Source organism: Chelonoidis abingdonii, chromosome 1, assembly GCF_003597395.2.
Source record: "Chelonoidis abingdonii isolate Lonesome George chromosome 1, CheloAbing_2.0, whole genome shotgun sequence".
NCBI classification, from domain to species: Eukaryota; Metazoa; Chordata; order Testudines; family Testudinidae; genus Chelonoidis; species Chelonoidis abingdonii.
In genome coordinates this window covers 79,837,349-79,863,580 of record NC_133769.1, presented here as the reverse complement: position 1 = coordinate 79,863,580, position 26,232 = coordinate 79,837,349, and the positions used below count along the sequence as shown (strand labels likewise).

The 26,232-nt window shown below is 40.6% G+C and overlaps 1 protein-coding gene across 2 annotated transcripts in view; it reads right to left on the bottom strand.

The window, feature by feature from the left end:
* Positions 1 to 22,610: 22,610 nt before the first annotated feature.
* Positions 22,611 to 26,232, bottom strand: part of TMTC2 (transmembrane O-mannosyltransferase targeting cadherins 2) — a 374,316-nt gene continuing 370,694 nt past the window's right edge. For both annotated transcript variants that reach the window (XM_032777505.2, XM_075066793.1), the window contains one exon: positions 22,611 to 25,478. In XM_032777505.2, coding sequence (XP_032633396.1) covers positions 25,299 to 25,478 — 180 coding nt within the window. In that variant the 3' untranslated portion in view covers positions 22,611 to 25,298. The remainder of the gene's footprint in view (positions 25,479 to 26,232) is intronic.

Here is a 26,232-nt window from a genome sequence, read left to right as displayed (position 1 = left end):
TTAGCCTCGGACCATGGACGCACAACGCCGAATTACTGTGCCTAGTGTGGCCGCATGAAATCGAATTTATAATATCAGTTTTATAAAACCGATTTTAGCTAATTCGATATTATCCCGTAGAGTAGACGTGGCCTCACAGACTTTAAGGCAGAAAGGACCATCGTAATTATCTAGTCCGACCTCCTGCACAGTGCAGGCCACAGAACCTCTCCCACCCACTCCTGTAATAGACACCTAACCTCTGACTGAGTTACTGAAGTCCTGAAATTATGATTTAAAAACTTTGATTTTTTTTGCTTTTCACCACAGGAGTGGCTGCATTTCAGTGGTGGGCGAAGTGATCTCTGCACTTACACGGGCCAGTCCTGAATCTCTCACTCAATCACATCTTCCCTTGACTTTCCTGGGAGATTGGATGGGTCAGGAATTCAGACTCAGGTTTTCAGTATGCAAAGTGTGAAGTGGTACCAAGGTAAGCAATGGAATTGGTAAGCCTATAATGATCTATACCACATTATATTCTTCTTTCTGCTTAAAGTCATTAGATTCTATGACTAATACGGTGGCAGCTCTTCACACTTCACATACTGAAGGCCTAAGCCTGAATTCCTGACCCATGCAATCTCCTAGGAGAGTCAAGGGAAGATGTGGTTGAGTTTGGTCATGCAGCTTCTTCAGTACTTTCACTAAGTCCTGTGCAAAAAAAAAGCTGCTTTTCTCCCACTCAAACTGGACAGTATCTGAATACTATATGTTTGCCCTTGTCTGCATGTTGAGTGGCTTCAGGAAGAAAAGCACCAAAATAAGCCATGCTAAATACAGGAGGCCAGATTGTGACCTAAATTACTTGACAGTGTAAATGCGTAAACTCCCCACCTCTCTTACGCCCTTGTCCCAGTTACTTGTCTAGGGAGTAGTTCCACAGGGAAAAGAGCAGCCTCAATGGAGGTGTGATGTTCTTCCCCCTCCATGCAATTCTGTAAGTCAAGGCATGGCGTGGGTGGAGCCTTAGGTCTTTCCCTCCAACAAACACAACTATGATGGCGGGTTGTGGGAATTGCTTCTGTTGCAGTGCAACAACACCCCACCCCCTTGCTTGAGGTTTATAGCCAAGCCATGAGTGAGCCCATAATCAGTAGTTTGATTGTAGGTCCACATATCAGTATAGCTGTCTGGACCCTGGGCACTCTCAAAATGTTTGGTCACTCCACCTTGGAAATCTTTGTCCAACTCCATTTCAGACTCATTAGACTGAAAAAAAAAAGTTGCACTTGAGAGGCAGATATATTTTAACACTATTGTCTGTGTCACATTCAGCCTGCAAACTCTAATCTGTCCAATCATCCTCCTTTTCCGTTCCCCCCAAATGAGAGAAAACAAAAGAGAAATAACTCTACAGAAACAATTTTGTAACTAAAAGACTAGGATGTGTTTTTCAAAGCACTGGGTGGCTATTTAGAGATGTGACTCCATTAAATCAGAGCCACTGAATTAGAGTCTGAGACACAGAATCTTCTGTCGTAATCTTGTCAAATCCTCCACAATAACAAGGATCAAGCTAGGTCACTAGCTGGATAGAAGAGCAACTGCCACAGTTAAAAATCTAGTTGCACCCCCTGCCTCTTATCTGGTATCTCTCCCTTTGGGTATTCTGCCTTTTTCTTTTACCTGTCTGAAGGTGGCCTCTGGCCATTTCTTCTACTCTCAGACTAGGACCAGGTACACTATCCCATGTATACCAAACACTTGCAGATCCAGCTAGTTATCGGGCATCCGTGGTCCTTCCTTTTGGGAATCTGTGCCCAGAGATAGTGATCATTAATTGGAAGCAGGCTCAGCTGGAAAGGAACAGCAGGGGCCTGTATAAAGCCCAAGAGCTGAGAGCAGAAAATGGGGCTGCAGGGAAGTAGGCTGAAGTCACTCTGTAGGAAAAGGGACTATAGAGTTTGGGGCTATAGAGGGTAGTTCACACTTACTCGCTGTGAGAAGGGAGTTGGGATGCTGGCAAACCCAGAGAGGCGGAAGGTAAGAGCAGGCTCAGGGGAAAAGCAGCAAGAAATGGAAGTGCAGACCTTGACTGCTGATTAGAGGGCCCCTGAGCTGGAATCCAGAGTAGAGAATGAGCCTTGGTTCCTCTCCCAGTCACTGGGATGTGGCAGAGACCAGAAAAAGGATAATTGACTGCCTGGGCTTAATTGTAGTGGAAAGACTTTGCCTCCCCTTTCCCTCTCCTCCCACTCCACAAGGGGGACCCTCATAGTGACCTAGCCATAGGGCCGAGTCATGATGAAAAGACTGTGGTTCCTGGAGCTAGAGGGGCCTGTGGGGTGAAAGAGGATGACAGTAGAGGAATCACAAGTGGAGGGTACAATGCCTGGCCAGAGCTAATCCCTAGAGTGACCAGGAGGAGGCGACACTAGTGGTGAGTGGAGCCTGTGACGCTGAGCTGCTTTATATTAGAAAAATACTTTCAAAGGAGCTCCCCCACAAATATGGTCTGCTTAGTTCATTGTTCTACTGCTCTTTTCTCTACTGGTGACTGGCCTGACTGCACTTTCTTTGAATAACTGCTCACTCCAGTACAAGTCCCAGATTTCTTTGGACCCAAGGAAACATTCTAACCTTGAAGTATTTTTGTTTGTGCAAAATGGTATTTGGTGTCTGTGATACAGTGAAGAAATGGCTTAATTTCACATGCTGAAGTATTTGTAGAGCTCTCTTTATCTTAGTTAATGTCTCTTTGGCTTTTGTTTTGTATTCTTTTTTGGTTTTTAAGCCAGGTGGTTTCTCTCGCATTCTCACTTTATTTTTTCAGTGGGAGTTTTAATAGTCTTAGTTTGGGGAAAGTTCACTGTATATATATATAATTATTTCAACTTTGTCTATCATTTTAACAACAAGATGAGAGCATTGAAAGATGTAATCAACCTGTTAAATGTGGAAACATAAAGACAAGTTAACCGCTAAGATAAAATGAATCCACTCTGTCAAAATCATAAATTAGAGATGACTCTCAGAAGTCTCTGAAGCTGTAGTCAGAGTAAATCTTGTCCTCCAATGTTTGAAGCCAATTAGCTCTAATGAAATAACAGCATAATAATTAATAATCTTGTTAAAATAATAGAAACTAATCAAACTTCCTAAAGAAATATATATTATTGTGCAATTCTAAAAACTCCACAGAGTCTTAGAACTGGATTACATTTCAGGAAGTTGAATGCAGTCAAAGGGGAGAGTACTCGGAAAAACCCATGAGATGAGAAAGAGCACTTTAATAAACACAGTAAGTAGAAAACATGACAAGATTTTAAATTAAGGTTAAAGCAGAAATTAAACAGGGATGACTAGATCAATAAACCTCAGTCCTCTTATATCTGCCAAAAATAAATGGAATCTAGGCAAATATAATGAAATAAATAGAGAAATGGAAAAAGTGGGAAATAAATATTTAGTTGTTCTGTGGATTTTCCTCCAGTGAAATCAAGACTCATTCCACTCTGAAGAACCCTAATATGTTGTGTATATGAGGGTGTGAGTGGCAGAGTATTCTCTCTAGATTTCCAGAACTGGCTGCATGATATCCTCCAGGGAAGAGTCAGAAAAGGATTCAATAAATTTCATCTGTTCAAATTGCATATGTCAACCTTTTAAGTGGAGTAAATTCCATTTGAGAAATTGGAAGCAAGGTTTATGAAGTGCTTGGCAGTCAAAAATACCTCCATTAGAATACTACTTCTACTCTGAAGTCCTTAAATGGAAGGGCCTATACAAATGCAAAGGGCTTTAAAGGCAAAATAAACATGACACCACTCTTGACGTGTGGTATTATGCTATTATGCAGTGGTAGTATGAGTTACAATTAAATCACACAAGTTGCTTAAAGTCCCATAGAGGTAGATTTCGGAATGGAACCCAGGAGATATGACTTGCAGTCCTCTACTCTGACCATTAGATAACCACTTGTCCTTAGACTCATATTGACAGATTTGTGCTCATGAAAACCCTCCATCGACTTCCAAATGTATTTACTCAGTACTGCAGACTCTGAGTAGTAGACTCCTATATTATGTGTGTCTGTGCAATTCCAGCTAAAAATATCTTACTCCCAAGGAATGGAGAAGGGTAAAGAATCTAAGAACATTGAAGGATTCAAGCAACAGTCAGCTACTAAGTGATTCAAATCCTGTAGGGATGAGTGATTAGAGCTAGTAACTTTCCTCTCTCTCTGGCTCTCTGTCTGTGAAGGACTTCTGGACAAAAAGTGAAATCTAACTAGTTAACATGTATAAACCAAACACAGGCTTTACAGCTCTATGCCAAGTTGGAATATGTTTGTTATCACTGATTTATTTTTAGTGAACAACAGATGCAGTTCACTTTTTAATGGGGCTTAGGGTGACAGACAGTGAAAGACCTATTTGAGAAATAAGACAATAGCCTCATTAATAATACTTGTTTCTTTTTACATGTTTTTTTTTATCCTGCAGTTGCCGCTGTTGCAGAGGCTGATAATTGCTGCTGCTGCTGACATTTATGTATCGTGTATTATGAGTAATGGAAAGTGAAATCACTTAAGAAATAAAGAGAGACTAAATTCTGGTTTTAGTTACAGTTGTGTAACTCATCAATTGACTTAAGTGGAATTTCTCTGGAATTAAATCAACGTGACTGAAATTGGAACGTGGACCTCACACTTTTCCCATCTCTTCCCATTGCTGTCTGGAAAGACTGTTTGAATGCATAATATGTGAGCAGGTGTAACCGTGAGGGTGGCAGTTGTAGTGGATTTTTTAGGGATTTGTTCCAATAATTCCAGGCATCTAGTTCCCAAACAAATCTATTCCTTTTATAGCATCTGAAAAGAGAGATGGAGGCTCATTTCTCTTATGTAATATAGTCTCACATGATATTCTCTCTCCTCATATATTTCACTGTTCTATGTAGTGATGAATTGAATTGGGCATCTTTACCTTGACTGGGTCCAATTAATCTTTATATTTGTTAAGATTGTGTCTTGTTACCCATGGCCATTCCTCACCCTGACTTTTATATTTTCCCATTTGCTTTCATTAGATCAGATAAACTGGTAAGCCTACATTCAAAGTTGGGTTTTCCAGGCCCCTACTTTAATTTAATAAGTAAGTGATTTTTCTAAATATTAGCTCAGTAAAGGAATAGAAAATATATATATTCTGGGGTGGTTAGTGTGATGCCCTTCCCTGGGGTGCAACCTGGAACTGAGGTACCACTGAGTCCTCTGACTCACCAGCCTCGGCTCTCTCTCACACTGTGATGCTCTGACGAGTTATAATCCTCCCCGGGACTTGCACTCACACAGACGCTTACACAGACAGAGACATACTCAGCTACAGTTACAACTCCACAGCCTAGAACTCCAAAGCTGTACTGTCTTGCCCTGGTCAAAAGTCTGATCAGTATAAAACTACTACCCAGTCCGCCCCTCCCTCAGTGTGGAGAGGAATATGAACAAGCCTTTGTTAACTGAGCTGAGATTTCCCTTTGCACTTCAAACACCACACTGTTTTAGGTTAAAAAAAAAATATAAAACAGTTTTACTAACTAAAGAAACAAAATTTTAAGTGATTATAAGTGACAGATGTATAGATCAAAGAAGATAACCTAGGAAATAAATAAAAATGCAATCTAAATCCTATGAACTAAACCAGATTTGCATCAAGTAGTGTCTCACTATTAGATAGTACGAAGAGTCAACCGAGCTTCCATACACAGGCAGGCTTCCTTCTTTTCCCACCTGGGGCCCCTCTTCCCCATTGTTCACAGTTCCTGGGGTAAACCTTGGGAGTGTATTCTTCTCAATGGGTCATAAACATTGTTTGGCCTTTTTTATTGTTGTACCTGAAAGGCTGCTGGAGAGTGTTCCCAACTTAACAAGATATTTCAGTGGCACATACATAGAAAAACTTTAAAACTTCATATACAATGATAGTACATACAGCTTAACAGGATATTAATGTTCAACAGATTAAAACTTTTAAAATGATACCTCACAAGACATACTTTGTACAAAACATATTTACATAATTATATCACCAATAGTGAATATGAGGTGCAGAGTGTCTCTTTGGGGCATAGAGAGTCACAGTTAGTTTAATCTATTCCAAATTTGAACTGTGACAGGACAATCCATTGATCCAATCATTCCATTTTCTTAAATTGTAATTGTTTGTGCACCATATCATAACGTGTTTTTAACACATTTTCCAGTACAACTACCCTAATAGTCAAAGTGTATTTTCAGGCTAGTTTTGTGAATCTGGTCCCATATACTCAAAGAGCCATCCTTATTCACATTAATATCACATTACTTGACAAACAGATCCATTGCCTTCAACAGAACTACTCATCGAGTAAGGGGTTAGGTGAGAATCTGTATTGGACCTCCAGGAGTGTTTAAGGTACCATTTATTAAAGGTTTGTATAGCATCTAATACACTGAATCCCAGTCTGACTGTAGATTTTAGGCACTACTGAAATATAAATGTTAAATAATAACAACCAAATAAAGTATGTCTTTGACTACCGATGATATCATCACTAATGCCTTTACATTTTCTTTATGAACACATTTAGGAGGTGGTTTGTTTTTATGCTTTTGCCACAATAACCTTTGGAACTCTAAGGCCCTCATCCAGCAAGTTGTTCTATGAATAACCCTGCAACTCCACAGAGCTGTTCTCATGTAATTGGGGAATTTAGGCCAGCAGCCATATAGAATAATACAAAAGATCAGGACCTACATTCTCTATGTTTCATGTGTTTGCTCTGTAACCTCTTGACTGATGTGCTGGAAGGTACAAGCATCTTGTTTCCTTCAAAAGTTTTGCTTTAATTCCAAAACAATTCACCTTAATTTGGAAAAAAAGAAATAAATGATTTTCTCTACACATTAACCCTTTTTAAAGTACAGAGTTCATTAACATTTATTGAACAATAATCTTAAAAATTAAATGGTAGAAAATCTCAAAATCTTTCTGATGTTCTACATTTTCTAAGGTCTAGCTAATAAAATGAACAAAATGACAATCAGCAGAGTCCTGTGGCACCTTATAGACTAACAGACGTATTGGAGTATGAGCTTTCCTGGGTAAATACATCCGGCGGGGCCAAAGGCCCGGCTTCCCTGACTTTGTCAGCCCTATTAGCCAATCCGTCCTTGCGGGGGGGGGCTGAAAAAAAATTTTCACCGGGGCCCGAACCTGCTCTCAGCAGTCCTGCCTGCAAAAGTGGAATCCACCAATTGCTTAGGTATTTCTTTGCTGTCTTGTGTACTATACAGTACCACCTCTTTTGCAAACTTATAAAAAGGTTTTAGTGTTGGGAAAAACTTGAATTTTTTGAAGACCAAGCAGATGAGTCTTTCAGAAAAGTCAAACTGTCACACACACTATCTCAAGTGTAATATTTTTAGCAGAAGAAAATCAACTCTGTAACAAGAGAGACATTGGTTATTATACCTTTGACAGAAAAGTAGCCATGAAAATCCAATTAACTTGAAATGAGAGGCAAAATGAAGATGGAATAAACGGACTTCACTGTCATGTACTGTAGAGGTACTTCTTGAACTGTGCAGGGTGACTGAGGACTATTTTGAGATGTATTTTTTCTTTTCTCAAATATTAACAATACATATGCCAGTTGCAACATTAACATTTTAAGAGTGTAAAGTGTACACAAAAGTTTTGTTGTAAGCAGAGCCAATTACAGCTGGGCGAAATTTTTCATAAAATTAGTTTATTCATGAAAAGTGTCATTTGGGGTTGACTGAAACTATTTGTGAATTCATGACAAGTTAGTCAAATGCTTTCAACTGAAGCAAAAAACGTTGAATAAATAATTCAATAGTCTTTAGAGCATTGGCTAGTCATTGAGTCAGAGCATGAGAATGACTCTACAACCTGGTAGTTAGGACACTCACCCAAGTTTAAGGGGACCCAAGTTTAAGTCCCCAGGTTTAAGGGGATCCAAGTTTTAGTCCCTGATCCCATTCTATTATTAAATTCATAGAAAGTGGAACAACTTCAAGAGGTAATATTGGAAGAAAGCCCCATTAGAGAATATCCCATAGCCCACTGGAAAGGCAATATCCTGCAGCATGGGTTGACTTGGAAGAATTCAATTTTGCGAAGTGTCAGTAAACATAAATTTCACTACACACATAAATCTATGAAAAAATATTTCCATCATGTAAGGATAGGCAAAGTAAAATAAAATGCTTCTTGAGAATGTAGAGGGTTTTTTTAAGGTTGTGTGATGTTAAAAATTTTTGTTTTAATGGTTATAAAGCCTTAACTTTTTGAATCTCAGTGTCTGCTCTCATTAAGTAATTATTGTCTGACCCTTTCCCTCCGCACCTCATAATTTCCCACCACAGTGAAAATTTACAAAACAGCCAGAGGGAGGAAGGAGGGAAATGGAGGTGATGCTTGTGACTCTCTTGTAAGCTTCAGCGGTGGCTAGCTTTGCTTTTCTCAAAATGCCTGAAAGTCTAAACAAAATGTTAGCCATCAAAATGAAACATTTTGTTTCAAAATCACTGAAACAGTTTCACCTCAACATTTCTTTCACTTTTCAATTGGCCAAAAAAATTTCAATAAATGTTTTTTGGGGGGGGTTACCCAAAATGAAACTTTTTGGGGGGGTCAGAATTGCTAGCAAATCAAAAAATCCATTCTTCACCCAGCTGTGGTGCCAAATCCATCATTCTGTAACTGTTTTAAAAAAATATACATATACTAAGTATAATTTTTTTTTCTGTGAGTTCCTCCTCTCCCTTTACCCTCCTCATTTTTATGACTACCTTTTCAGCCCCTCCACCCCAGCCCCACCACCAATTTCTATTTCCTTATGAAGACAAACTGCAGGTGATGGAGTGTATTGCCGTTCAATGGCAGTGGATTTGTTTCTGAAATTCCTCCATCGTCAAAGTAGTAGGTGTGCTATGCTCACACTCAAAATGAGATCTTCCCAGTACCCAACAATATGATGCTTCCAGGTCAATGGACCTCCTGTGTTGCCTTATTTCAATTCACAACTCCAGGAGAAAGATGTTATCTAAACTACCTAAATGTCAAATATAGGGCTGAATGGCTTCCATTCCAGATCATGTAATAAAACATTGGGCGTTTCGTCTATTAATTGGAATCCTATCACACTAAATTCCAACTTCAGCAATAGCAGCTTGTTAGTACTCAGCAATCTTTTCAAGGAGAAACCATAACTGTTCATTGGTCATTGCACTGAGTCTGAGAACTTCTGTCAGTTAACTAAAAGAAGTTGCTTTGAGAGAGCAAACTAATTACCTATCTATTATAATAAACTAATAATGTAACTTGAATCAACAAAAGAAAAGGAATTCACAATTAAGGCTAGGTTTCCATTGTTCTCTGATCCCCATTCTGTAAAACATATGGGGCTAGATTTTCAGCTTTACCCCAGCTGAGAATTCTGACCCTTTGTATGTAAAATCACCCTAAAATTAACATACTCACAATTCATAGCTTTCACCTCCCTATGATGAAGTGGGAATTGTCTGTGATATTTTTATGAATGATACGCATGGCAGTGACTTACTTGACTAGAGGTGCAAAAGAATTAAAATACTCATGGGGCAGAGCAGGAGACATGGGTTGTGTGTGTTGCATAACTGCATGGAGTGGTATGAATGGGTCATTAAAGGACTAGCTGAAACCAACCAACCCATAACAGGAATCTCCGACAGGTGGATTATGTGAACTCAGCAGAGTTCAACAGGAGGTGATAAGAGCTGGCTTTCGGAGAGAGACAGAGCTTTTACTTGGGACTGAGAAAGAGACAGATTCCCTGGCAACTTGACTGAGTGAAACTCTGATTTGGCCAGGAAGGACTATGTCTTAAGCTTTGCTTCTCTATGCTAACCTAAGGCCTTCCCTACGCTGTGTTCCAGTTGACTGATAAACTCTACTCTGTTTTGAAAAGGCTGCCTGATGTCACTGCAAATACTTGCTGAGGGGCATTGGCCCCTGAAGACTGTAAAAGTCTCTGACCAGGAGTCTGTCTCAGTTGGACTAACTGAGCAGAGCTCACAGTGTGAAATAGGGGTGCTGAATCTCAGATGCTCAGTCTTGGAGGCTTGGAGGCCATGTGACCTAACCTTAAGAAGTGAAACCTCTTGGAGGGGTCTAGAACACTGAAGGGGCTCCAGTGGGGCCTAGCACTCCCCCCACCCCCACCTTATTTTGTGTTTGAACACACTTCACACAACTTCACTTCCATCAATTACAGACTTTGATTGTAGCAAAAGAAGTTTTAGCACAGGTTTCTTTTTCCTTGATTACTTAGCTTTGTCCTATCAATCATGATTATAGTCCTGTTATAATAATTAGGGCTTTTAATCAATTTTCAACAAAATTGCTCAGTAGACTGTGCAGTGCAGTTAAAGTGTCACGAGAGACGTTATACTGAAAATGACTAGAAATAATGCTTTTTGCAGATGGTGGGTGCGTCTGCTGGGGAACAGCAGAAAGATCACCTCCTTATCAGGCATTAGCATGCTTTCAGTACCGCACTAAAATAATTATGACTGTGCACTTGACAAACCGAAACATAAATTACCTCTCAATTGGATACTGTAACACCACTAACAGAAGCTCTCCTGGCATTCAGAGGGGAAATATCTTCCAGTAAATTGTATTTTTCTGAGCATATGAAAGAAATTTCCCTTGCAATGAGGCCCTGTTATTATCTGATAATGTGACCTTGTACTGTAAAAACAACACATTCACTGGATTAGTGACCAGTGCTGGCCCCCCTCCAATGTAGACATTTTAGAACAGCTTTGCTGTCTCAGTGCTTTTAGTAAATACTTTGCCTGTGTAAGGCAGTAAAGCCTCATGGAAAAAATAGTACACTTAGGAACTTGAATTTCCCTTTATGTAAAATACCCTGTATATATGCAGTGTGAGACTAAAGAAAATGGTCTATTGTGGTAACACCTAAGACCTGAATAAATCACTGGGGACCCTATTGTGCCTGACACTATATAACCATAACAAAAAGATCCCCCTTTCCCAAAGAATTTACAATGAAGTCTTGGCCCCTCTGAAGTCATCGACTTCAGTGGGGTCCAGATTTCATCCTTACAAGTTAAGTTGATATAAAATAGAGACAGATCACCTGGAAAAACTTTGTGGCCAATGAGGCAACCATGTCTGTCAATTTAAGGAAACAGGCCTATAAGTGGAAGGACCATTGTGAAACCTCCTCCTTGAGGTATCATTATTGTATCTTTCAAGGTTTGTCACAGTCAGTGTTATTGTCTCCCTGTGTTTCAGCCGTGTTACCACAGTTTTATCTGTCAGAATCTGCGCTATTGCATTCAACTTTCTCAAAATACCACTAGCCAAAGTTTGCTGGCAAAAGAAAATGAGAACAAGAAAACTATCAGCACAGCAGGATATTTATTTAACTATCTTAGCCATCCAGACATTTTCCAGCACATCATTTCCCCAAACTGAGAGTATGCTGTAGCTACATGTAGAAGAATTAGGGCAAACTATTCCTACCATTGAAGCTTTGCAATGAATGAGACTTACGCTAAAACAAAACAAAACAAAAAAACCTTCTGCTCCATTAAATTTGGTATCCATCTTTGAGAATCCAGCAACCTCCAAGGGCTAAGTTATGTGAACAAAATTATTATCTCCTTTGTAGCAGGTCTGTTGTACACGTTCATAATAATCACTGTTGCTTAATTTAGCAGATGGCTGGAACCTCTACAATTCCCCTTGAAGAAATGGAGTATGGTTATATTATTCCCAATGTTGATTTAAAAGCAGAAATCGAACACCAAGTGATGCTGCTTATCCTGTGTAAAGCAGCCTACCATTGCTACAACTTTCTGAATCTCTCTGATCATGGGTATATGAGGGACTTTACATTTTCTTACATTTAAGTTATCATTGCCTTCTAGTCAGTTAAATGGTAAATAGAAAGGTACATAGTAAAAATGTATTAACAGTGCAAGTCATTTATTCAGTACTTAGACTCGGGCTCCCCTGTATTACTTACAGTTCATGCATGAGACATAAAAGCTAATTATTTTTATTTATATAGTACCATAAGAGTGCAGGATGCTTTACAGATAACTACAAGAAATAAATCAGTACTTTCAGAACCACTAACTAAAATGGATGTAACAGAGCAAAAGGTGAAAATAGCCACAGACGGAACAGGGGTTATGTGAAGACAAAGGCCATGTCTACACTTACAAGCTGACTGACACAGTTGTACCGATACAGCTGTTCCTCTGTAAGAGCTCTCGTTAGCCGTGTTATTTCGACAGGCGAGAACTCTCCCGTCGACATAATAAAACCTCCTCCATGAGCAGTGGTAGTGTGTCTCTTGCAGACCTAGTGCTGTGCATACGAGTGCTTATGCCAGCAAATCTTAAGTGGCTTGGGGGTGTGTGTGATTTTTTTCACTCCCCTCCCCGAGTGACAAAAGTTTTGCCAACCTAAGTGCTAGTGTAGACATGGCCAAAAGTGACAAGATGAATAAATAATCTTTCTCCCTTTTATAACCTAAGTTCCAGTTTCCAAATAGCTAGTAGTCAACTTATACCTGAGAATTTTGGGTTTACCCAGTACTGTCATTTCCATTTAGCTAGAATTCCAGAAGATCCAGCTATCCCCTATTTCTTTTCCAATAAGGAAGCAAAGTGAAATCAACTATGCAATCAGTTGTAAATCAGGTTTCAGTGGTAGCCATGTTAGTCTGTATCAGCAAAAAAACCGAGGAGTCCTTCTGGCACCTTGGAGACTAACAAATTTATTTGGGCATAAGCTTTCTTGGGCTAGAATCCACTTCATCAGATGTATGAAGTAAAAGACACAGGAGCACGTATAAATACATGAAAGGATGTGAGGTGCTTTACCAAGTGTTAAGTCAGTCTAACAAGATAAATTAATTAACACAGGATACCAAGGGAGGAAAAATAACTTTTGAATTGGTAAGAGAGTCGCCCATTACAGTCAGTTGACAAGAAGGTTTAAGCAATGTAGGGAGAAATTAGGATTGAGGAAATTAAGTTTAGGTTTTGCAATGACCCAACCACTCCCAGTCTGTATTCAGACCTAATCTGATGGTATGTAGTTTGCAAATTAATTCCAGTTCTGCAGCTTCACATTGGAATCTGTTTTTGAAGTTATTTTGTTGAAGAATTTCCACTTTGAGGTCTGTTATTTAGTGACCAGAGAGATTAAAGAGTTCCATTGGTTTTTGAATTTTATAATTCCTGATGTCAGATTTGTGTCCATTTACTTCTTCCAGAGAGTGATTTAAGAACATAAGAATGGTCACACTGGGTGAGACCAATGGTTGATCTAGCCCAGTATCTGATGGTCCGACAGTGACCGGTGCCAGATGCTTCAAAGGGAGTGAAGAGAATTGGACAATTACCAAATGACCCATCCCCTGTCATCCAGTCCCAGCATCTGTCAGTCAGAGGCTTAGAGACACCCATGGCATGGGGCTGCATTCCTGACCATCTGGGCTAATAGCCATTGATAGACCTATCCTCCGTTATTCTTTTTTGAATCCAGTTATAGTTTTGGCCTTCATGGCATCCCCTGGCAATGGGTTCCACAGGTTCACTGTGCGTTATGTGAAGAAGTGCTTCCCTTTGTTAGCTTTAAACCTGCTGCCTATTAATTTCATTAGGTGATCACTAGTTCTTGTCTTATGTGACTTAAAAAAAATCCACTCCTTTATTTTTCAATTGAATTACAATATCTAACTGCTTCTCACGCTGAACTTCAACTTTAACAGTATGCATTGCTACATTATGATTATTTTTTGAGGTAAGCCAATTAGCATAAACTTGCATCAAAATTATTTCTGCTCTCCTGCTGCAAACTTCACAAACTCATTTGGAAAGGCAATTTTCAGTAGTGGCAGGTTTGAGGGTGTTTTTTGACCCATGGTAATGTCAATTATCTCATTACAATTTTTGCAGAATTAGCACTGTGTTTTGAAAAACAAAATGTCCAGGAGATGGAAAAGCAGATGCTGAAACAAGTTTGGTCTATAATGAAGCAATTGGTTGAAAAAGCGTTACTGATTATATGAAGCAAAAGGTCAGGCCTGTTAATCTGCAACCTATTCTTTTACAAGGTGCTTTTGAAATATTTTTGCTGTCATTCAGCATTTTATTTCAATAATATTTAATGAAGAAACACAATATGTTAGCTCCTTTTCCATTGAGAAAGGGATTCAGGTAAGTAGGAAGGATGATACTGTAGTTGAAGCACAGTTCTAAGTGTCAGGAAATCTGCTTTGATTCCTGGCATTGCGTCAGTTTTTTCAGCGAGTGAAATCTATAGCCTGCGATATGCAGGAGGTCAGGCTAGGGGACCGTAGGTCCTGCTGGCCTTAAAATCTATGGTTATATACATTCTTTCATTGGTACAGGAACACATTTGTCCAAAATAGTATGATTTCATCCCATTTTTTGGGTTAAAAAAATAGCAAAATAACATGCTGTGGTTTTGAATTGCTCTTTGGTATGGGGATGAGAGAGCAGAAGTGTTGTTGAGGGGGAAAAATTACATGGGCATGTGAGGAAGGGGGGAAATTGAGCTTCTGAGGAAGGATACTGTGACACTTTAGCGTACAAGTAGGGCCCCACCAAATTCAGAGCCTTGAAAAATGCATCACAGACCACGAAATCTGGTCTTCACTGGGAAATAGAGTCTTTTTTTGTATTTTTGCCTATACTATACAGATTTCAAGGGGGAAACCAGGAGTTCTCAAACTGGGGGTCCTGACCCAAAAGGGGACTGTGGGGGGGTGGGAAGGGGAGAGGGCAGTTTGCAAAATTGTTGTAGGGGGTCATAGTATTGCCATCCCTACGTCCGCACAGCCTTCAGAGCTGGGTGGCTGGAGAACAGCGGCTGCTGGCAAAGTGCCTAGCTCTGAAAGGAACACCGCCAGCAGCAGTGCAGAAGTAAGGGTGGCAATATCATACCTTGCCATCCTTACTTCTGTGCCACTGCCTTCAGAGTTGGGCAGCTGGAGAGTGGCGGCTGCTGGCCAAGAATCCAGCTCTGAAGGCAGTGCAGAAGTAAGGAAGGCATGGTATGGTATTGCCACTCTTACTTCTGTGCCGTTGCTGGATTGGTGCTGCCCTCAGAGCTGGGCTACCAGCCAGCAGCTGCCACTCTCTGGCCCCCCTTCTCTGAAGGGCAGTGCCACCACCAGTAGCAGTGTAGAAGTGAGAGTGGCAATACCACGACCCCCCCCCCTTTTGAGTCAGGACCCCACATAGTTACCACTCCATGAAATTTCAAATTACGTACTTTTTATTATTTTAAAAATCCTATGACCTGTAAAATTGACCAAAATGGACCCTATGTATAAGGCTTGCAACAGGCCAAAGAAATGTCCCTTTATCACGGTCACTTTATTTTAAGTTATCTCCAAAGAGACCAAAACAGCATATGGTCTCAGGCTTTATACCACTTAGTCTTCCCATAGTTCTTACAGTGAAAACATGATCACAACATGCAACAGAAGAAAAATGGGCTCATTTGCTCATTGCTTCCAGGAGATCCTGCCTAAGCAGCCTGAATCCTCTTGATATCTACTCCTGGCCTGCCAGTTGGATGCAGTTTATATACATACTCTATTTCCTATCAGGTCTTGTCACAGGTTAGGATTGTTATGGCTGCTACAGTTCTCAGTTTGCCCTGCTCTCTTCTCGCGGGGTGTGTCTATGCGGGGATACAAAATTTGCAGCTGGCCAGGTCAGCTGATTCAGGCTTGTGGGGTTCAGACTCTAGGGCTGAAAAATTGCTGTATAGACATTCAGCTCAGACGGGAGGTAAGAGGGTCTCAGAGCTTGAGCTCCAGCCCAAGCCCAAATATCTACAGAGCAACTTCTAGTCCCACAGCTGAAGCCCTATGAAAACAAGTCAACTCACCCAGGCCAGCCATGGCCATGCTTCAGGGCTTTTACCCCCATGCAAGATGTATCCAGAGAGAACAGCTGGAATCTATGTAGGATCAGCCTTGTCCCCCAAAACCGAGGCCTTGGAGTAATTCCAGTTCACCTTGTTCATGTAACTCTGGCCCTGAGTCCTAAAGCCGTGGTCAGCAGAAGAGGTTCTCTTGTGTAAACACTGTATCATTTCTTTCCCTCTCTGCCTGTGTGAAAGGCAACGCTATTTACTTCTTAGGGAAACAAATGGAATCAGAATTCTTAGTCGCTATTTCAAGCTCTGCTACTGGGCAAAATAGTTTCTCTATGTACATGATGTAGCTTCCTTGTAAGGATGAGGAGATTGTTACTTAAGGTTTGTAAAACAGTCTGGTGATGAGTGCCAGAGAAATACCAGGTATCATTCTCGCTCCACACTCATAAATATTCTTTTAAGAGCACAGGAGATCATTGGCAATGAGCATCGCCACAGCAGGCACCTTCTTCTGCCTCAGGCTTGACATCCCATTGATGTCAACTGACGTTGTTCCTCCGACCATAGTGCCACAGGAAAGAAGAAATGCATTTATGCTTCCCAGCATACCTGCAGAGACGATTTCCCTTTTAGCACACATTGTGGAATACTTTTTAGCTAGCACATTGCCAAACATAACCGTGACCTATTATTTTTTTGTTTAGGAATTTAAAAAAAACCACAAGATTCAGTGTGTCATTTTAAGATATTAACAAGTTTCACCATACACCCCACAGCAAGGGTAAGTCTTCCTGGCATCCCTTTCCTCCTCCACACACAAAATACATTAATATGCAATGTACAAGTCCTAACAACCAGAGAAGAACCTCCACTATTTGTGGCTATGTAGAGCAGTTTTAGACTTTCTAGGACTGGAGGCTTTGGATATAAACCAGAAAAGAGAAAGAAGAACACTTTTGTACAATGAAAGAAGCAATATATTGTATAAATTTAGTCACTGACATATTTTAGGGAATCTTACAGTGGTATTGTAACCACCAATGTCAAAAAAAAAAGGATATTGTTGCATTTAAAATTAATTTCTCATTGCAATCAATAAAAATTTGGACTTGTAAAAACACAATTCCCAAGAAAATAGAGAGCAAATAAAATCTCTCTCCAGAAAATTATGAAAAAAAAATGAGTGAAAGGAAAAAGTTCTTTGTGTCCAAGTAACTCCTGAACATTAATAACATAACAAAGAAATAAACAGAAGACTCTTCAAACAATCTTACTTCCTGAGATTTCTTGGTACAGTAGGCTATGGCATTATTCACTTTTCAGATCTTTACAGCTTGGTTTAAATTATTATTCAAATTCATGTTTGACTGTCTTATCCTAATTCCCATTTGTGCATATTACAAAACTGTAGTACCTTCTGGCTCAAGCTACTAAACCCTCACTCCCATGAATACAAAGTTTACACACAAAAAGGTTCCAAGAGTGCTCCATGAAAGAGATGTCTTTCTCTGTGTGTAGAAAGTTAGCATTTGAAGAAGTGAGCTGTAGCCCACAAAAGCTCATGCTGAAATAAATTTGTTAGTCTCTAAGGTGTATGACAGACCCAGACCAGTGGAGTGCAGGAGTCTGGTAGAGGGCAAATATACTGGTCACTGGATGAGTAGTTTTCTGTTCCCTGAGTGACCAGAGCAGGGCTGCACTAGAGTAATCAGGAACCTGCTAGAACCATAAAGGCAGACAGGCTGATTAGATCACCTGCAGCCAATCAAGGCAGGCTAATCAGGGCACCTGGGTTTAAAAAGGAGCTCACTCCAGTCAGGCGAGGAGAAGCCAGAGGAGAGGCAGTGCATGTGAGGAGCTGGGAGCAAGAGGCACAAGGAGCTGAGAGTGAGAGGGTGTGCTGCTGGAGGACTAAGGAGTACAAGGGTTATCAGAAACCAGGAGGAAGGTCCTGTGGTGAGGAAAAGAAGGTGTTTGAAGGAAGCCATGGGAAATAGCCCAGGAGTTGTAGCTGTCATGCAGCTGTTACAAGAGGCACTATAGACAGCTACAATCCACAAGGCCCTGGGCTGGACCCTGGAGTAGAGGGCGGTCCCGGGTTCCCCCCAAACCTCCCAACTCCCGATCAGACACAGGAGAGTTTGATCCAGACTGTGGGGGAAGATCACTGAGGTGAGCAAATCTGCCAAGTAAGCGCAGGACCCACCAAGATAGAGGAGGAACTTTGTCACAACTGGTGTTAGCGGTGGGATTTGGTGTGCACAGCGCGGCAGAAGAAGGAGGGTGATTTAAAAAAAAAGAAGGTAGAGGGTTTATTTTTTTTCCACCACAATAGATGACTTAGTGCGGGCATTGATACAAGCTACGGCGTCCCAGCAGGAGGTTACCCGTGTCCAAGCAGCTGCCCAACAGGAGGCAGTGCGGTTGCAGCAAGAGACTGATCGCCTGCTGATGGACCAGCTTCTCAAGACCGAGCTATGTTGCAGGAACTGGTAAACCAGGTAAAGACCCTTACAGAGCTGAACCGTGGCCATGATGGGACGCAGATCATACAGGCCAGCCATTGGCTGCAGAAAATGATGTGGGAGAATGATGTAGAGGCATACCTTCTGGCCTTTGAGAGGGCAGCCCTATGGGAGGCCTGGCCTCGAGATCAGTGATGTGGCATCCTTGCCCCATTCCTGTGTGGGGAGGCCCAGAAGGCCTACTATGATCTGCCTGAAGAGTCTGCAGCAGACTACCCCCAGCTGAAAGCAGAGATCCTGGCCAGATCTGGGGTAACGACTGCAGTGCGGGCCCAATGGTATCATGAGAGGAGGTACCAGGAAAACTAAACCCCGCGGTCCCAACTGTATGACCTCATCCATCTCGCACGAAAGTGGTTGCGAACAGAGTCCCGGAGTCCGGAAGAGATACTAGAGGTTCTGGTCATTGACCGATACATGAAGGGACTACCGCTAGACCTTCGTGCCTGAGTAAGCCAGAACGAAACCTCCACCTATGATGAGGTTGTTGAACTGGTAGAGAGGCGAAGGACGGTGAGGGAGCTGACCCAGCCAGTTAAAGAAGAGGCACCCCGGGTTAAACTAGTAGCACCAAGCCTTAGAGCTTGGGTGACTGGGCCACCAGGAGGTCCCAGGTGGAAAAAGAGAGGGGCTGAAGGCTCACCAGAGGGCACAAAGAGTTGGAGCACGGAGGGAGAAGAGGATCATGAAGTTAGATTTCCCAAAACAAGAGACCGAGGAATGTCTAGGCCTCCATACAGATGTTATGCCTGCGAGGAGTGGGGACATATAGCGGCACAGTGTTCCAATGCTGAGGAGCCGATGCAGTATAACCTGGGAAACTGGGAAGACTCATGCTTCCTAATCTACCTTGTGGGGATCTCACTAACTCCACATATGTACGCCAGACCAGTGTAACTAAATGGGGTCGAGACCACGGCACTGGTTGATACGGGGAGTGCTATCACGCTTGTCTGGGGGAAGCTCATCAAGTGTAGTCAGCTGCTGTGGGCTAAGTGTACAGGGATAGCATGCGTCCATGGGACTGTTGGTTATTACCCCACCATCCCAGTAAAACTCGAGATTCAGGGGAACACTACTGAGGTAGCAGCAGGTGTAGTCCCTAAACTCCCATACCCGGTGCTCATAGGGAGGGATTTCCCAGGGTTTGGAAACTTACTCCCAGTAGGAGGATTGGAGGAAAAGGGGAACTCTGAAGTTAGTGAGGCATCCACAGTAGACAGTCAACCCCCAGTCTTCTCTGAAATATCCCCAGATTTATTTTCCATTCCCAGACAGGGTAGGAAGTCAAAAAGGGAAAGGAGAGCAACTAAGGCTTTGGGAACCCGAATACTGACTCAGCCACAGGGTTGCTCTCGTAGGTAGGCGGACCCGAGCAGCTGAAAAGGAGGCCACACAGGAGGGACCAGTAGAGGCAACAGAGACTGGGCCCCTAGATCTTGGGCAGATTAGATCCAGGAGAGGAAATTTTGGATGGGACCAGGCTGAAGACCCAAGTTACGACAACATTAGGAAGGAAGTGACTGAAATAGATGGAGTCCCCGTGGAAGCACAGGACTCATCAAGGTAGAGGAGGAGCTTAGTCACAGGTGCCACAAGTACTCCTGTTCTTTTTGCGGATACAGACTAACACGGTTGCTACTTTCAAACCAGTTAATAGATAGTGTGCCAGTAGATGGCGCTCAGGAACATACTAAATTGTTCCTAGGTTCTCTAGGACCCCAGGTTGTCATTGTTGTGCATTGCAAATGGCTTCTAGCATGAAACTCTTTACATGGAGCTTTTAACATGACTTTAGCGGAAAATGTGAACCCATGTCTTTCCATCTGAAGCCCTTAAACATAGACATGAGCATGTGCACAAGCATGCACACACAGAGTTATATGAAAAACTAACAAGCCTTCTATGAAAATGCTCACTAAAGCCATTGTTTAAAATACTTAACATTTAAAATGTATTTACTTTTAAGGTGTTTTTAAAGACTGCAAATGGACATGTATTTAAAGTAAAACTCTCAGAATATAAATAATCCTGAACAAGCAGGTCCTACATGCTATCTAACATTTTTCTTATAGTGCTCTGGAAGGACCATCTTCTGTTGACATGGATATTACAGTCCCAAAAAAATGCTTCATTCAACTTTTACTCTTAAACATGTCTGTAACCCTGAACTCAAGAATAATACAGTAATAAACCAATGAGTTGATGCACCATAAGAGGAAAATATTGAAAAAAAAATCTCATGAATCTTTAAAGCTCAGTTTCATCTGACTTGGGACCACAAACGCTAAATTGCCTGAACCATAAGCCCTTAGCCATTGCATGGCATCATCTCAGGGCACAGTTAAGGTTGTTTTGTGCTTTCACTGTGTATTTCCATCCATGTTAAGATGTTTCAATTTCTTTTCATTAAGTCTGAATTTCCTGGATCTGTAATGCTTGGGTTTTAGATAATTACAACATCTCTGTAATGTTTTCCCCTTAATTTACAACTATGTACTCAGAGCCTAGGTTGTGGGTTTTTGTGTGTGTGTGTCTGAGAATTATAATAAAGTTCTTTCACTGGTTTTGGAAGAAAGTGACTCTCTGTGATTCCCTACCCATTCTCATGTGACTACAACAATCAGCATGCCATCCAGACATATACCAGGAACAGCACATATTTGATTCCTTATGACACAGCTTTTTATCATTATATTACCACATCTCAGAGTGATTAAACATTCATCATCAGTTTGAACTAAGGCAGGCTTTCTCAAGCTGTGGGAGCAGCCAATTGGTGGGACCTGGACAATATCTGAGTAAGGTCTCAGTCTTACCTAATTTTCAAGATTGTTGAGTGAAAAGAGGGAACACATTTAAATTGCTACATGGGATTCTCTTTGGATTTCCTGTTTACTAGTTCCTGGTTAAATTCTCTTTCATGCCTCTCACAAAGGCTGCAGTGATTGAGCAGAGGTTGCCCTGTAGTGTCTCTTCCCAGTTGCCAGGCATGGTTGTGGTTCTTGTTTTGAGGGCCAGAAGACTCTCTTGCTACCTTCACCCTGTGATCTCTTTGTCCAGCAATTGTGTGAGGAGAGCGAGGAGGAGGCAATGACTAGTAGCCTGCTGCCTCAAAAGCTTGCAAGCAGAGAGAGTAGGTGCCTATTTGGGGGCTCAGTGTGTGGGGTGTGAAGTTGATGGGGCAAAGGGGAATGATGAGGTGAAAAGCTGGGAATTCAGGAGCTCAGGAGGAGGGTATGTACAGACTAAGGGCCACGGAGGTTCTGCTTTATGACTCTGAGGTTAGTCTCCAGTTTGAGTCATCTGGACAACCTATGTGCAGAGAAATAAGCTTTGCTGCCTCACTGAAACCTATATAGGCAAAGTGTCCATTGTCTCTAACTCACCTGAAGGTGAGGCCGGAGTTGCTCAGATAAAAGTGAGGCATGATGGTAAAATGAACCGCTGACAACCACTGACTCACCATCCAGTATAACCAGGCCACATTACTGAACACTTTTCAGACTATGGAGGAAATCCTGCCCTCATCCATCTGTTGGTTCATAAGACCCTGAATACTGCAGACCCGGGAAGCGGGAAAGCTGATGCCCACTACATCAAGGAGCCCAGCTCTGCAGAGGCTGCCTGAATGAATAGGTTTTTGGCACACTTGGTGGAGTATATCCACTGGCAAAGTCTCCCATGTAGGGGAGCAGCAGCGCCTTTAGGATCTGTTGCTGTCCTGAGGCTATAGTAGCAGCTGCGGTATTGGTGAAACCATGCCGTGGAGGACAATGACGATTGCCTCCTCAGTGCAAGGCCATATGCTCAGTTTGGGACCAGGATTTCACTTCATGTGAACAATGACATATTCACCAACGGTGCCATTTGTGACCTGTTTGAATATCTTTTTAAAAGTCAGTACAATGTAGTAGAATGCCTAGATCCAATGGATTTTTACGCTGCTGCAATCCTATCTAATTTTGTATCAAAAAGCATACAGCCACTATGCTGTTAATTACATTAATTAAAAATGCAGTTAATATAAGTTATATTCTAGTAACAGATCGAGGCTTGCACAATATGTATTTGTTATCAATGCTTTATTATTGAAAACAAAATTGAAATTCTCTTAGCTGGCACAAACAATTATTTCTACAAAAAGGAAAGCCTACAAATCTTGATAATTTATACAAATAACAGTTTTTCAAAAAATAAAAATTTAATTGAGTAAACTTCCCTTGTGCTCTTTTATTTTTTTAGCACTGTCTGCAATAATCCACCATAAATCCCTGAGCAGAGACACATATTTTAAATACATTTTTAAATGATTCCAAAAGAAGAAAGTTAGGTCCTATATTGAAATGTGTTCAGGGACATTCTTGTTAAACTTCCATTAGTTCTCTTTTCTTTCTTTTCTTGTTTTTTTTTTAAACAGACAGTTATTAATGCTACCATGAAAATATATCACCTATGAGTGTCACTCTGTTGTGCAATGAATAACCACTAAACAAGAATGAACACATGTTAAAAAGGGAAAGACACAGAATATAGTGACAAGTTATGATCACCAAAGTTTGATAACTTGAAATAAATAAAGCTGCAGAATACCACAGTTATATACTGAATTCAGTCAGAGCCTAATATCTAATTTATTTTTACAATTTTTCAGAAACGCAGTGAAAGGTGGAGAATAAATTCCAGACGCCATTTTATTTTTACCATTGGCTTCAACGGGCAATGATGAAAAAGCTGAAATTCAACTTTTAAGCATTCCATGTTGCTTTCACAGCCATATCGTTATTTGACAAAAGGTTTGACACTTTCTTAAGAAAAAAAATGCAGCCCTTTTGGTATCCCCATTGTGAACCTAGTCATTAAAACATAGCATTGCTAACTGGAGAGAAAAAGACAAAACACTATAACAAATTGTGACTATACCAACTTTGAAATAGTTACTTCTCAATATCCTTTAATACAGATCTAAAACTGCAGTGTGTATGGGGAGAATGTACAATAAATGCAGTTGTCACATTTCCCTTTAAGTACACATGCTACCCACAAAAAAATGCAGCAAAAGCCAAATGAAGAAGATAGCAACAGCTGCAGACTACTGGCTTAACGAAAGAAAATGCTGCTGCAGTTGAGTAATAAATAAATAAATACCATACTGCAAACTATTCTCCCAGAAGTACACAGCAATGGAATGGTGCTCTACAGTTAAAAAAGAAAAAAGGATTTTTCATGATAAAAGGTTTTAACAGAGCCTGAAGAAGCTTGCTTCAGTTAAAGGTGCTCCATCACATAATGTGATATTTACCACTTGTGAAATGAACATTGAAGCAGATATCAACAGGTCATTAAATGAAAAAGTAAATTTTTTCTAACAAAAGAAAGCAGTTACCAGATGGTTTGGGAAAACACAGACTAAAGCTTCAATAGGCTGCAGCTTAAAATAAATTATTTTATAATTATTTTTATGAAGAATAAAACAATAATGATCCCAAATAAAAATAATAAAAAAGCTAGATATGTAACAACTGTGTTGTAACTGTGCATGTCAGAAAACAAAATGGATTCGTAATATTTGGTTAGACTCCAAGTAGATAATAGTTTTAAAAATGAACACTATTGTCAAAAATACTCAGAATAATTGGAAACCATTGTTACATACTCCTGTTAGTCTACAATGTTGTGCAGATTCTCTGCTAGCCTCTCAAAGTCAGTCCCTTTAACTAGTTGCTGTCCTGGCAGCACATTACAAAAAGCTCTGTTTTAAAAAAAAATTCTGATAAGCTTCATTTGTACCATTTCTAAGTAACAACACTTCCAAACTCACTCTGGTTGAATTCTTGCAAAAATAATGCAAGCTGAACAGCATCTAGATGTCCAGTTGAAAACAGGACTTATCTGACAGTAACGTGAAAGGAGTAAAACACAGTGTTCTATAAGGTCAAAAAGAACTACTTTTTAAGGTTACATCCTGACCGCACTTTTTTGATATCAGGGCAAACATGTTTTCTGTGTAAATATGGATAATTCATAACATTAGTGACAGCTTCCAGATTCTTTTACAGTGGTCCAATGTCACACACTGAACTAGTCATTGTTTGTTCTGTCTAGGACAGGCAAAGCAAATCATACTCAACTGAGTATCTGAAGTAAACTACATCAAAACTCTTAACAGTCGGAGACAACACGTGCACTTGTCAGTAAACAATTGTCAATACTGTCATCTAACTGCAAGTGACAGTTATTGAAAAAAAAATGGTTGTGTCAGTCTGAAATTGATAAGCAAGTGGTCCTAAAGAGAGATACAGCAGCATTAAGACAAACTGCAAACACATTGGATTTAGTGTACATTTTAATGAGTTACAGTCTCAGCAAATACTTTAAGCTAGTATTATCTTTTTTACTCCTATGTGGCTGGGTGTATGCTATACAGTTCTCCCTTAGTGTTTTCAGGACAGTATAATTTTCAAGAACTCACATGAAAAAGAGTAATATGGGATTAACTGTGATAACTTGTCAAGTTATGCCAAAATACCCTTCTTTAAGTGCTATGGTTTTATTTTTTATTTTATTTTTTGTAATACTTGAGTCCTTTGTGAAGCATCCAAAGAATCTCCCTTTATTTTTCTGGCAACAAAATTTATGCCAAAAACCAGAATAGGTTCTCCTAGCAGCAAATATGACCCCCTGACCCTTGCAGTCAAGTCCAATAAGAGCTTTGATCAGATAACTTTCTGGAAGTTTTGTTCTGGATTTGAGTCAATTTAAAGAAAAAGAAATTTTTTCTTTGTCATGTTTTAGATGTCTTTAAACCTTGTTTTTCCATGATATTCCACAGTTTGCGAAGATTTGACTGTGTGATGACATCATCTGGCTTAAATTGGAGAGCACGGAGGTAGTTTGCTTCAGCATCTCTGAGTTTACCATTGAGATGAAGAATGGCTCCAAGATTCATCAGGGCAGCTGGATACTGGAACAAGAGAAGGGAGGAAAAATATTGAGTGTATTTTCAGGGTTTTTTATTCAGACAGTCTTGATCCACTTAAACAAATTATTCCCTTATGTTTGCAAGCATTTTATGGAAGCAATTTAGCAATTTAAACAAATAGAGATAACAAGAAAAAGTTTTTGAACAGCTGCTAACTGTGTACTTTGTGCTTTAAGCAGGACAGGCTCTGGTGTCTACATGCATAGACTTCTTTCTTTAATGAGAAAACACAGATCCCATAAAAGCTTTACATGTGGTAACGCTGGCATACCGTAGTTTCCAAGAGAAAATTAAAGTAGTCCAACAGCGGACTGAAGAGAGGAATTTAATTTTAATTCGACCCAATGCCAGTAAAGAGTTTATAATCAGTGGGAATGGCTAACACATTGGAATGCCTGCCCCTCTTTTTCAATAAAAATGTATCTTTAGATTCTAAAGACAGGCATACAAATTTCAAGGATACCCCTTTTAGATTCTTCTTCATATGCACTCAGTGTTATGCCAGACTTAGAAAAGTCTTTCTTTATGAATAGTTGGATAACCTTAAAATTGCCACTGGCAAAACTAATGACAAAGATGTCAAGAATGCATAAAACAATAAATTAACAAGCCCTGGGATCCTATCCTCCCCACCACAGGTACAGAGAATCACCCAAAACTACCAACAGCCACCCACGTGTAGGTGGGCCTGACAGGCACCCAAGGCAGGCGAGCAGCTCCCTCCACAGGGAACCCT